At 47.0% G+C, this 13,530-nt stretch overlaps 2 protein-coding genes across 2 annotated transcripts in view; both read right to left on the bottom strand.

Annotated features, from left to right (window-relative positions):
• LOC308578213 (uncharacterized protein) overlaps nucleotides 1-13,530 on the bottom strand; it is a gene marked incomplete at its 5' end in the record, with an annotated part of 719,745 nt that overhangs the window by 185,771 nt on the left and 520,444 nt on the right. The window lies entirely within an intron of this gene.
• LOC308578307 (uncharacterized protein) lies at nucleotides 5,285-9,708 on the bottom strand. Its single transcript, XM_081178568.1, has 4 exons — nucleotides 9,634-9,708; nucleotides 8,489-8,639; nucleotides 6,019-6,159; nucleotides 5,285-5,652 (listed from the first exon to the last, which is right to left on the bottom strand). Exons 1-4 carry the CDS (start codon nucleotides 9,685-9,687, stop codon nucleotides 5,597-5,599), a joined length of 402 nt encoding a protein of 133 aa, XP_081034694.1. The 5' UTR covers nucleotides 9,688-9,708; the 3' UTR covers nucleotides 5,285-5,596.

The following is a 13,530-nucleotide window of genomic DNA, read 5'->3' as shown; positions in this document are numbered from 1 at the left end:
TAATATGCAAAAGTTATATAAAGAAATAGAAGACAAAAGATATAAAGAAAAAATTCAAAAAAATGGTTACACAGCCTTTGGATTCCAAATCTCCCCCCCGCCCTTCCCCGGTTTGAATTCCCATGTCCATCAGTCTGTGTGTTGTCAGCCTGGAGGTCTTAAGTCCATGGCCAGATTTCTCCCCAATTCCACCTTGCCGGTTTTCTTTTAATTTATTTATTTTAATGATGTTTAACTTCAAAAGTCCAATCTAACAGAGGCCTTTAATTTCCTTGGTCTTTGCCGCTCCTCCCATTGTTCTTTCCATGTCGTAGTTAGTCCTTTGTTCTTTTTATTCCTCACATTCTCAGGTTTCTTGTCTTGTTCAGCTGCTAAAACGTTCTAAACTTACGTCCAGTCCCTTCCTTTCTTCAATAGAAAATTCTATTGTCTCCTTTAATGTAAACACCTCTGTAGACGAAATACTGTTTCAGTTTTGCAGCTTTCCCAGAAGATAAGTCCTGTGCGAATCCCAGAGTGTTTTTCCACGTACGACCGTTCTTGTAATGTCCCGAAACCCCTCTAGGGGGATTGTAGTAACTTTGTATCCTCTAATCCAAAAGTCGAATTGTTGTTCCTTATTTTCCGACAGTTTATATCCATATTGTAACAAATTGTAACAAAATTAGCCAGCAAAGTCCTTGTAACAAAGTCCTCTTTATATTCTCCAGCTTTGACAGCTACTTTGACAGCTGTCAAAGTCTCCGTTTCTCTTCACCAGGCTCTACGAATCGCCCCGGTTCCCGGGGGGGGTTGCATTTTCTTTCTCACCCTCCACTCTTCTCCTCCAGCACAGTTCTTGTAATTTCCCATCGTGGAATTAATGATTTTTATCAGCAATATGCTTCTCTTTCGATCTTGGTTACCCAGTCCTTGTTTTAGAATGTTTACAATAGGGGGGGGGACTGACTTCCTTTTTAGATCACCCCCGCTCGTGCCAAATCCGATTTTTTTTTTCCTTTTGAACCCGGTTTCCCAATTACTCACGGGTTGTTGTTAATAGTCCGAATTTCCAATGGAAGAAGTCAGCGCTCTCCGTCGAATGGCATGCGGCTGCGCTCGGCAGGGACAGCAGTGGACTCAAAGCACCACGCCACTCCCCGGCACCCAATCCGAAGCCTTTAAAAAGGCTCCTTCACGAGTCGGGAGGGCGCTAGCGGTGCCAGCCGAGTCACCCATGTCCACGGGCTCCGTGCCCGTGGTTTTTAAGGGTCCCCGCGTCGCCGGCGCGGTAGGACCCAGCCCCTGCCGAGCAGACTCCCTCCGGAGCTCGGAGGGAGTCCGCCATTCGGCGATGGCGCCAACCCGGAAGTCCTGAAAACTGTTGAATGATCTTTACCTATCCTGGGAACAGTACATGAAGAACTACATGAAGATGATGTAGAACAGAGCAGAACAAAAGGCACAGAGAGCCCCTCCACGACTGTTGGGAAGTCAGCCTACTGGGGAGGAGCCTTAGGCTAGGGATGCCATATTTCTAAAAGTAGAAACCAAGACACCCCGAAAGGTGTGGAGCTATTTTTAGGAAAACCCCCAAATTGTTGAGCTTCTTAAAGGAAGACCCAGAAGCTGTTGATGTCTGATAGCCCTACCTTAGGAGGAGGCTAAGATCCTCCGTTCTGGCAACTGGGGCTAGTCCTGCCTGTGGCGTTTCTCTCTCGGGTTTTGTCTCTCTGAAGAAAGAGTCCACCTTACTGCTCATCTCTGAGTTTTGATGCTGAACTGCAGCTGAATCAGCCCTGACAGCCAGGCTCCGGACAATTGAGCAGATGAGACCACTAGGGGGTCCAACAGTCAAGAAGGTGGTTTCTTTTCTTTTTTAAAAAAGATATTTATTAAGTTTTCACAAATTATAAAATACAAACAAACACACACAAAAACGAACAAGTATAATTTCAAGTCCTTATTCTCTTAAACCTTACTTCACCGACCTCCTCATACCTCCCCTTTCTGCATTCCAATTTCGAATATTTAGTAAAGCAAATCCTCACCCTTAATTTAATCTAATTGTAATCCTTTCTTTTCTTTTAACCTAATCTTTACAGCTGTAATCCGCTTACTTCTATAGCCGCAACATTTTAACACTCATTAATTTTACAATGTCTCTTAAGATAGATCTTAAATTTCTTCCAGTCTTCTTCCGCCGTCTCTTTTCCCTGATCTCGGATTCTGCCAGTCATTTCAGCCAGTCCCATGTAATCTATCACCTTCATCTGCCATTCTTCCAGAGTGGGTAGATCTTGTGTCTTCCAATACTTTGCGATGAGTATTCTTGCTGCTGTTGTAGCATACATAAAAAAAGTTCTGTCTTTCTTTGGCACCAATTGGCCAACAATGCCCAAGAGAAAGGCCTCTGGTTTCTTAAGGAAAGTACATTTAAGTACCTTTTTCATTTCATTATATATCATTTCCCAGAAAGCCTTAATCTTTGGGCACGTCCACCAAAGGTGATAGAAAGTACCTTCAGTTTCTTTACATTTCCAACATTTATTATCAGACAAGTGGTAAATTTTTGCCAGCTTGACTGGAGTCATGTACCACCTATACATCATTTTCATAATATTTTCCTTTAAGGCATTACATGCCCTAAATTTCATAGCTGTGGTCCACAACTGTTCCCCGTCAGCAAACATGATGTTATGACCAATATCTTGTGCCCACTTTATCATAGCTGGGGACGGACTTCCTCCGCATGTGACCAGAGGTGGGTGTGGCCTCACCTGTGCAGGTAATGACAAAAGCACAGGGTAGGCAGCCATCTCTCTCTCTCTGCCATTTTCTTTCGATGAGGAAACATCTAAATATGCTCTCTTGGCTCTCAGCCAAGAGAGGAGATAAGGTCTATCTTGCAACAAGATAGATTCTAAATATATGTAACCTTTTTTAAGCCTGTCTACCTTCTGGGATCATGTTGTGAACAGAACGTGAGTAAACTCTTTTATACTTTTATAAAGACTGTGTTGTGTCTTGTATTTTAAGAGGGAACAAAGGGGAAATTACCAGAGTAATTATTATAGAGGTTCTAGAGAACCTGTGCACACGTTAGCGTTGCGAACTTAAAGGGGAATGTCTATAAGCTCTGCTGATATTTTGGGAACTTGTTAGCACAAGTTGGATAAGGATGTAATCCCACAATATATAAATTGGCCAAATATAATCCCACAATATATAAGTGGGCCAAAGAAACCAAGAGCCCATCCCCAGATTTGCCCCAGGGTATGGATGTGCAGGAGGGATGCAGGTGGCGCTGCGGTCTAAACCACAGAGCCTAGGGCTTGCTGATCAGAAGGTCAGCAGTTCGAATCCCCGCGACGGGCTGAGCTCCTGTTGCTTGGTCCCTGCTCCTGCCAACCTAGCAGTTCGAAAGCACGTCCAAGCATCTTTGGCTAAGCAGATGTTGCTTCAGATGATGCATGTGGTGAAAGAGAGAGAGATGGCTGCCCTGCCCTGTGCTTTTGTCGTTACCTGCACAGGTGAGGCCACACCCACCTTTAGTCACATGTAAAGGAAGTTTGTCCCAGCCCAGATTCCTATGCCCCACAAATAACCCAGAGATGCATTTTGAGGAAGAGGATACATTCTACTCATGTTAAAACACGCTGATTCCTGGACCATCCGCGGGCTGGATTGAGAAGGCGACTGGGTCTGTCCGCAATGTGGGAAGTTTTAAAAGTCAATGTCATCCCATGTTCGGGGTTCTTACTCCTGTGGGAACCTGTTGCGCAACAAAAAAAGATCTTGGTCTCCTGACCGCTGTTTTGCTCCAATTTGTGGCTGGAATCTCCTTCATTTCTTACGGCAAGTACCCGCGGGCTCTGCCCGACGAGCTGGGCTGTTGAGTAGCCTCACACCCCCGAATTTTCCTCATCAATGCCAACTCACCCATAGAGGCAGAATAGGAAGCCAGCCCTCCAGGACTTGCTCCTCTGCTGTAAACATAGTTAAAGTTGAGCTGCAGCTAGTAAGACCAAGCACTGGGTGCCTCTCACAGAATCAAGGGGGCGCCTTTCATTCTGCCTGGAAGACCAGCGCCTACAGCTGGACTACCAAGTGGATTGAAAGGGTCACTTTGGGGGCAGCGCTGCAAATGCAGAAGGGATCTTGGCCGGTTTCCAAAAAGGGAAAGTGAGTTTCCCTCTGACAAACACTTTCTGCCTCCCCCCTGCAAAGCTCCACATGTTTCCGCCCCACCCTGTCCTCAGCCAACCCCCCACTTAGAAGCCACTCTTGGGTTATTGACTTCTGTGTGCTTGTGTATCTGTGTCTCCCGTGTGGGGTTCCTCTCTGCGTAAAGTCTTCAAGCTGTGCCTGTGTGTGCCTGACAAATCGGCCCCATTGCCTTTCCCTCGTCAAAATTTATCTTCCCCCCACCTCCAGTCTCCGTTGTTGTGGGTCCTGGCTGAGAGGAAAAACAGAAAACGGGGGGCCATCGGTCAGGGATAGTCTACTTGAGATTCCTGCATTGTCCCAGGGGGTTGGCTTGATGACCCTCAGGGGTCCCTTCCAGCTCCACTCTTCTCTGGTGCAGAGTTTTAGGTACAAGTTGGGTGCAAGGGGTGCAGCCCATCTTATGCACCGCCGGCTCGGGAAGAAGTCCCACTGATCATGATGAGACTCGCAGGCGAGTAGATTGCTGCTGTGCAGGCCTGCTCTTGAAATCAATGTTTTCCTTTTCAGAGCATGGTGAAATCCCCATGACTAAAACCTCCCCTTCCGTAGTTTCTGTCAGGAGTTCAGCCTACACTCGAGTAGCACCCTGGCAGAGACATGTGCCCGACTGGCATGTTCCCTCCCTCCTGGTCGATCGTTTTGGAGCTTCCTTCATAAGCTTGCTTCAGCCCGAACATCACAGTGACCGATGTCAAGCGACACCGGCACACTTAGGGATCCGCAGAGTTTGTGGATCATGCGTGACAGACCTCAGCAACTCAGCATTTTGGCTAATCGACTTTATTTACATGTAAACACACACACGGAGCACTGCAACATGGCTCCCTCTCTCTCTAGCATCAAACAGCAAAGAGAAAAAGAACAAAGGACAATAGTTCCACTTCACGGAACACAGGAACACAAACATCCTGTCGCCGTCACTTCCCACTCTGTGGAGTCAAAACATAGACAACAATCCCATGACTGCAATCATGGAGCTGGAATTCTAACCGTTTCAAGCGCTACCACAGGTTCCGCAGAATATCTGTACTGCATGGTTTAGTGTGGCAGCACCTGCCCTTTGGAACTTCCCGCCTCTTGCAACAAAGCACGTGCCTTTGCTAGACGCTTTTCAGGCACCTGCTAAAAGCATTCTTGTTGAGGCAAGCATACCTAGAAGCTTAGGAAGTTGAAGTAATTTTCATCTCTTTTAATATTTTAGCTTTTGTATGTTTTAAAGTAGGATTGTTGATTTTTCTTGATTTTACTGCTGTGGTGGGTTTTTTGTTTTTTGTTTTGGTAAACCACTTTGCAGGCTTTTTAAAATAAATTTTATTAAATAAAGAAGCAATACATAGAACTAAGAATAGAAATATATAGGAAAATATATACCCCCCCCCCATTTTCTTTATTTTTCCTTCTCCTCCTCCTGCTGCTGCTCCTCCTCCTCCTCGTGTTCCTCACCTGAAGGAAAAGTCAAAGAACCACCATTAACATTGGTGCCTGGTATGTGCAACCATATGCTGTATTTTTATTCTTTTTGGCAAGAAAATGGGCACACAAGGAGGCAGCAAACCTTTGTGCCTTTCAGAGGCACATGCGCAGTCTGCTACTGGCCTCTGGTCTCCTGCGCATGGGGTGGGGGTGGGGGGGAGGCCACCCCTTCCACGCAGCGAAGGCGACCCTGGCATGGCTACCAGCTGCCCACAAAGGCGCACTGAACTGGGCTCCAGACTGTGGTGGGACTCCCCTAAGCCCCAGCCAACATGGCCAGCGCTCATCAGCCCATTGGGAGGGAGGGCCATGTGAAGACAGGATTCTCAAAAATACCTCTGGCTTGCGGCTCCTGGAGTGTTGCTGGCAACGCCTGGAGTTTCTCTTCAAGCTCCTGGAGCTTCACACGGAATACTTGAGCTTCCTTAAATACTGTTTCAGCTGCATGCCACACCTCAGCCAAAAGAGCTGCTATCACTGAGAAAAAGAAGGGAGCATCTGTGCATGTCATTCAGGTCAAGTTGCACCAAAGTGGGACTTGTTCATCTGAGCTCCACAGGCTGGTTTTTCTAATTGTTTGACTGGGGTTGTTTGTTGGTTTTTCTTTAATTTGGGAAAGTCCTTTTTATGTGCCCTTTCAATCCCCAAGAGCCAGCACTGTAAATCAGTTTTAAGGGAGTCTTACAACCACAGCTGCTGCCACCCCCCAACATCATCAGCAGTTACACATACAGGCTTTTAAAACTTATTTAATATCTTTTTTAAAAAGTTAACCTTGTAATTCCTAAATCATTTTAAACACTTTGAAATACTTTCTAAAATTCTGCTGTTTAACATTTATGTAAATGATGTAATAAAGGAACCCAAATGGCCAGATATTTCCCTGTTTCACTTTTATCCCAGAATGTATCCATTTTGCTACATGCCAACGATACGGTGTTGTTAGCACAAACGCAAGTGGCTATGAGGCGATTACTAAAGGACTTTGGGAGACTGTGTCGTAACAAAGATTTGAATACAAATTATTCCAAGACAAAAGCCGTAGTATTGGGGGCACAGCCCAGGAAGCAGAAATGGCTCCTAAATGGACAAGCCATTGAACAAGCCAGGCATTTCAACTACAGTGGTACCTCTGGTTGCGAACGGGATCCGTTCCGGAGCCCCATTCGCATCATGAGCAGAACGCAACAACGCGTCTGCACGTGTGTGGGTCGCGATTTGCCGTTTCTGCGCATGCGCGTGACGTCATTCTGAGCGTCTGCACATGCGCGAGCAGCGAAACCTGGAAGTAACCCGTTCCGTTACTTCCAGGTCGCCGCAGGACGCAACCTGGAAAGACGTAACCTGAACCGAGCAGAAGAAGAGGTATGACTGTATTTGAGGATTTGCTTCTCTGATAGGAGTACTGGGTCACATCAGATGACAGCCTCGGCCTTGAAGGCATCAAGATCTGCACAAGCAATTCTTAGCTTTACCAGAACTGAAGGCGGCAATGGGATTGCCCCTGCTCCGAGAAGATATACAGTGGTACCTCGGAAGTCAAACGGAATCCATTCCAGAAGTCCGTTTGACTTCCAAAACATTCGGAAACCAAGGCGCGGCTTCCGATTGGCTGCAGGAGCTTCCTGCACTCAATCCGAAGCCGCGGAAGCCCCGTCGGACATTTGGGCTCCAAAGAACATTCACAAACCGGAACACTCACTTCCGGGTTTGTGGCGTTCGGGAGCCAAAACATTTGAGTCGCAAGGCGTTTGGGATCCAAGGTACGACTGTATTGGTAAGGCGCCCCCACAGGTAACATGGGGGGGGGGAGAGAGAGAGAGAGAATGATAGGAGGGGATCGGGAGAGACAGGGAAGTCTGGAGGGAACGCCCCACCTAGCCCAGCTCCGACCCCAAGCCAATATCACCAGCGGCTGGAGCAAAAGAGCAGAGAAACCGTGCACCGGGGACCGGCTGGGGGCTAGAAGAACGCGGAGTGGACTCTCCCCAGTGCAGGGGGGCACAGCAAAAACCATGCTTTATGTTATTGAGTTTATTTTCAGTCCATTTCTTAACAGTATTTTAAAGCCCTATGAACCCAGGTAGGCGGCCTGAACCACTGGAGCCCATTTCCTGGAACCGCCGCCTCAGCCCTGATCTAGGGACCCGACACCAAGCCCTGGGGGTCCCACGGGAGAATTCAAACTGCCCCTTTTTCTTGTTCCCTTCTCTCTCTCTCTCTCTCTCTCTCTCTCTCTCTCTCTCTCTCTCTCTCTCCTCCTTCTTCTTTAGTTATACACACAACCCTCCCTTTTTTATGAATAAATTATTACTCATTATTCATCCATTTCTATTCACTTCTTACTCATTTACTCATTTTCATTATTATTACTTTCTCTTTTTTAAAAAAAGTTTTTTTTTTAATTTCTCATTTCTCATTAAAGAATTCTATATATATATCTACTTTTCCATCCCCACTCCCCCCTTTTTCTATTTACTTATTACATTGGTTTTTTTCTTTTCCTTCTCTTTTCTGAACAAACAAACAATTTTCAGTAGGATTTTTTGTGTTTTCTTTTTCTTTCTTTCTTCTTTTTCTCTCTGTCTCTTTTCTCTCTTCCTTATCTTTTCTTTTCCATCTTGTCTTTTGTCTGACACTATAACTTGAATCGCCACAGCGACTTTTGATTTTTAAATCGAATTCCATTAGCCTTTACATTTTTAACTTTTGACTCTTATCTGCAAACTCCCAACCCCATCTCCCCACCTTAACACTGGGAGGGCCATGTCCCCGGAATTTGTGAAGATGGGATTCTCAAAAATACCTCTTCCTTGCGGATCCTGGAGTATTTTTGGCAACAGCTGGAGTTTTTCTTCAAGCTCCTGGACCTTCATAGGCAATGCTTGATCATCCTTAAGTACTGTTTCCGCCCCCGTCTTAGGGCTATTGGGTGCCTTCTTCAGTATTTTAACATCCTGGAGAGGACAGACACTTTACTCCAGACATTTACAGAAGGCACAGAGGCACTGGTTAAAGAAGTTGGGAATGAGCCTACAGTGCTATTGCTGAGAAGGAGCTCCACCCCAGGGTGCTAAAGAGCTCTTTCCCTAGCCTGCAGGTGCCAGAAGGCCAAGCGCTGGTGTTGCAGTGGTGGTACTTCAGAGGAGTAGGAGAAAAGGCTGCTCTGGATTCTGGGTATATAAATGGCCTTGCCTGAAGCTGTGGATTGTGCTCTGCATTAGCAGAGAGGCTCTACTTAGTTGCAAATGAAGCACATTTCAGTCATTATAGAAACTGGTGTTTCCATGCAGGCTTGTTCAGGAACTCTGTGAACTAGACAGCCGCTGTTTTAAACTGGCCCTTTTTCTGGCAGGTTAAACGATTAAAGTTGACTTGATTAACTTCATCTGCCAACTACCCTTCTAAGCAACCAGAACAATTACAAATAAAAGGCTCTCCAACCGTGCGCTATCCCTATCTGCAAGCAAGCTCTCCCACAAAGTGGGGGGGCAGGGGATCCCCGCTGCTGTGCTTTGCCTCTACGCCCCAAAGACAAGCCGTCCAGCTGGAGAAAAGGGGGGAGGGGTGTACGCCACAGGAACGACCAATAACGCTGTTTTTTGCTCAGCAATGAGGCGTTAAAGCAGACATACCTTCCTCTGGGTCTCTTCTCTCTCGGGTCGGGCTCTCCCTCTCCTCAGCGGCGGCGGCTGCAGCAAGGTTGGGGCACCCCCCCCAGCCAGCGGATTGGCTGGCTGGAATGTCCCCGGGTTTAATTAATGTCCCCGGTGTAGTCGGGACCTCCGATGCTGCTTGCTGCCATGGTGTCAGCCATGCTGCAGCGCAGGAAGTCCCCAGGCGTAAATCCGGGGACATTCCGGGGACAAATTTCTGCCGGGGACAGATTGCTGAATCCGGGGATTGTCCCTGGCAACTGGGGACGCCTGGTAAGCCTCCTTCTGGCCTTACCTGAGCAGCAGCTGCAGCTTGTCCTGGATCACTGTGGATCCCTTCAGCTGCCATCAAGCTCCCAGGTGTGGATCTGTTGTCCTGTCCTGAATACAAAAGAAGTGATTTTACATCTCCATTCCAACACGAAACGAAAGCCCAGAGCCTGGCTTCATGCTCCCCCTCATCTGGAATATGGTCACTTCCAGCCCCCTCCCAGCCCAAGGATCTCCTTGTAGAGGACTGCTTGTATGACAGAGAGGGTTTCTGTGGAGTGCTGCCTCCCTCTGCTGGTGCAAGCTGTTTCTCCAGCAGAAAAATGCTTCCTGGTAGATTGGAAGTGGCCACCCCTCTTTCCCGAACCCATTCCATATGCATCCCGACCCCAACTATCAGGATTTGCCATCTGGCCTGACTCTACAGTGCTGCTGATACACAAGATAGGCAATAGCCTGCCACTCACTAACCTAACTGCAGCCTTGCAGGAAAAGAATATAAGAGCAGCCAGAGATTTTGTAGTCCAGCCTATTCACATAAGCAGACCAGTCCCCTGCAGCGCACACCCTCCTACTCAAAACCAAGTCAGCTCACCGCCATAAACTGGGCCTCTTTCTCCTGCTTCACTTCTGAGATATTTCAGGGCAGGCTGGATTAAAGTCGGCTCACATTCCTGGCAAGGCTCTTTTCGTCCACGGAGTTTGTTCTATGAGACACATGAGCCAAATAGCCAAGGAGACATTTTTTTAGCTGCCTGTCATTCATACACTTTATACTGAAAGGATTTCAGGGGCAGATGCTCTTTTTCTGCATGGAGGGTGGGGGTTTCCAAAGGGGCACTATTCAGACCTGCATTCATGGCTTATGAGTCGTAGCCGTGTGACAACTGCACATCATGCTGATGTGTTGAAGGGCTGATGTTGCACTTCCAGGTAGAAGAGCTCGTTGGCATTATTCTAGGCTTTGTGTCAATTGACTTTGTGACATGATGGGGGGGGGGGAGTTCTTATTTTTAGAGTATTTACCTGCAACCTATTATGTGGGAATCTCAAGGTACTTTACAACTAGGTCAGAAAATAGGCAAACATTGAAATGCAGCAGAATAAACAGGCCTACAGTAAAAAAAAATATCCCTCAAAGCCCATATTGGCTGGCAGCAGCATCCCCCCAAGTCCATGATGGATAAACACTTTCCCCACATGGAGCAGAATTGCACCCATGTTGGCAAAGGCCTCCTTTCTAGAAGGGGGAGCAGAGAAAACACAATATACAGAAATCAGTGTCAGATATCAAACATTTTGAAAACACAAAAATTAAAAGAACAGAAGACGAAAAGCTTTGTTCTTTGTTGCAAAGTAATTCGCAAGAATAAGCCCAGAGTAGGTAGGCCTTTTGACTCCTGGGGAAATCACCGGCAATTTCATGCCAAATGCAGCAAAGGGAAGGGCCACAGGAGCTGCTATGAAACAGACGATCCTCAAATCACAGCTGTTTGATACAGGGATGGAATCAATCCTTTTGCTTCAGTAAAAACCTCAAGGGTCGTAGGTTGTGCTTAAAAGAACTGGATGGTGTTACAAAGGATCTCAAAATGAAACACTGTTTTTCAATTTGAAAACTGCTGAATGATCTTTACCTATCCTGGGAACAGTACATGAAGAACTACATGAAGATGATGTACAGATGGTATACAACACCAGTGCAGTTAGGGAAAATGTACAAAACTAGTTCAAATATATGTTGGAAGTGTAAGGAAAAGGAGGGAACATTTTATCATATGTGGTGGGAGTGTAAGGTAATTAAAACATTTGGGGAAATGATATACAATGAATTGAAGAAAATGTCCCATTTAACATTTATTAAAAAAACCCGAGGCATTTTTGTTGGGGATTGTAGGGAAAGATCTGCCAAAAAAAGTTGAAAAACATCTTCATGTATGCAACAACGGCCGCGAGAGTTCTGGTTGCGCAAGGATGGAAGACTGAAGAAACCCCAACTAAGGAATCATGGCGAGAAAAGTTGATGGACTATGCAGAACTGGCAAAATTGACATATAAGCTACGGGACAAGGATAACTGTGACTTTAAAGATGAATGGGAACCTTTCACAAAGTCTCTGAAGACGCAACAAAGCAAATTGGACTCCTTGGCAGGTTTTGAATAAACATCCACATTTTTATTTTATTTGTTACTGATAATAATCAGCTAAACAGTTTGAGGATCTATACAACTTTGTAACATGCAGAAAATAGCAATATTAGAGAAACCAAAGACTGGAACTGAGGGAATTCAGGAGGTGGGGTGGTGTCAGGGAACTGCAGGCAGCGAGGGAGGAAAGAATGGGAGGATACAGAGAACGATCTCCACTGATTAGCACTGGCTCGTCCTCAGAGGACAGAGAAGAGGATAGTGAGTCTGAGCAGGAGGGGGTGCTTCTGAGAGAGGGGGATCCACGTCACAGGCAAAAACGGAAGGGGCTGGGCCGTTGGCTGTGCTGGTCTCGAGGGAGAGGGAAAAAACAAACCAGTCGAAGCAACGCGTCATGAGAGACGGATCGCTTTGTTTATTCTGCATGTAATCTTGTCAGAAGGAAATAAAGAATGGAATTTATGGCTGGCTGCCTGGAGTGCTTTCACTGCTGAGAGCAGCAACGCGCTGCAGCTGGCAAGCTGACAGTTTGCTTCGACACACCCAGTTAATGAGCACTCGAGAGGAGAGGCTCAAAAAGAAGAAAAGGAGGATGGAACGTCGCCTTGAACAGCTGGAAAAAGAGAGAGCTGATTTATTGGCTACGTCAGAGGAATTAAGAATTCGTTTGCAAGAAGCCAGAGCCAGATCTGCCGGAGCTTATAGAGGGCCCCTGAACCGGTCTTTGCCACTGGTAAGCAAATTCATTGGAGACCCCAGACTGTATATGGGCTTCAAACTGGACATGCAGTATGCTCTTGAACTGCAAGGAGCTGCTTTTGCTGGGGATGCTGAAAAGGTGGGGTACCTTATAGGCCATTTGACTGGGGCAGCGCGAGATTGGGTACGCCCACTGCTTGCTAGCCATAATGCTGCGCTCAGCGATCTCAAACAATTCTGGGAAGCGATGGACGTTATGTTTTCATTTGAATCGGAGGAGGATGTGACCCAGCAGCAGCTATTGGATCTCCGGCAGGGGAACTCAACTGTGAGGGCGTACTGGTCCCAATTTTCGATGCTGGTGCACAAGCTTGATTGGAGCTTAAACTCAAAGCCTGTGCAAGCTTTATTTAAGGCCGGACTTAATTCTCAGGTGAAAGATGAGCTTGCCAGGGGCCCCCGTCACAAGGACTTGGATTCCCTCATTAAAGCTGCTCTGACGGTGGGCAGCAGGCAAGAGCTGAGGCAGCTTGAGAAGGCTGAGAGCAAAGGCCGGCGTTTCCATGGTGATCGCATTCCTGAGATACCAAGTGAGGGAGAGCAAGGTCAATCTCGCTCGAAGCCGATGAAAATTGACTCTGCCCACGCACGGGAAGATTCAAAGGCTCAACGGCCAATTCACAAGGCGGCAAAAGACTGGCAGGCTGCCAAGAAATGTTTTATCTGCCAGAAACCAGGGCACTTTGCCAGAGTGTGTCCTGAACGTCACAACTTGCAGGGAATGGTGGGGGCTTCCTCCCAGATGGGAGAGGGGGGAGTCCAAATGCAGGGCAATGCCAGTGCCTGGCTGGGAATGGAGCGGGGCAGCAGCCAGGCAGCAATGGAACAGAACCAGAGCCCCAACCAGGACATCCCCAACCAGGCATAATTGTGAGGGTGTTGCTGGACCTCCCCAATGGACATGCTATGGAGGTCCATGCCCTGTTGGACTCAGGAGCGAGTGCTAATTTCTTCAGCAGGGACCAATTGCATTTACTACCTTTGGACTTTCCGCTACAAGTGACCACCATTGATG

Source organism: Podarcis bocagei, assembly GCF_964188305.1.
Source record: "Podarcis bocagei genome assembly, chromosome: W".
Classification (NCBI taxonomy): Eukaryota; Metazoa; Chordata; class Lepidosauria; order Squamata; family Lacertidae; genus Podarcis; species Podarcis bocagei.
The sequence above is the reverse complement of the archived record's forward strand: the minus strand, read 5'-3'. Positions and strand labels throughout refer to the sequence as shown.

What these genes read in the sequence shown, in the direction of transcription:
- LOC308578307 (XM_081178568.1), bottom strand. Translation starts at nt 9,687, where the DNA reads ATGGCAGCTGAAGGGATCCACAGTGATCCAGGACAAGCTGCAGCTGCT. An exon ending in CCAGGATCCGCAAGGAAGAG is followed by an intron (nt 6,160 to 8,488) that starts GTATTTTTGAGA and finishes TCTTTTTCTCAG; the next exon opens with TGATAGCAGCTCTTTTGGCT. An exon ending in CCAGGAGCCGCAAGCCAGAG is followed by an intron (nt 5,653 to 6,018) that starts GTATTTTTGAGA and finishes CTTTTCCTTCAG; the next exon opens with GTGAGGAACACGAGGAGGAG.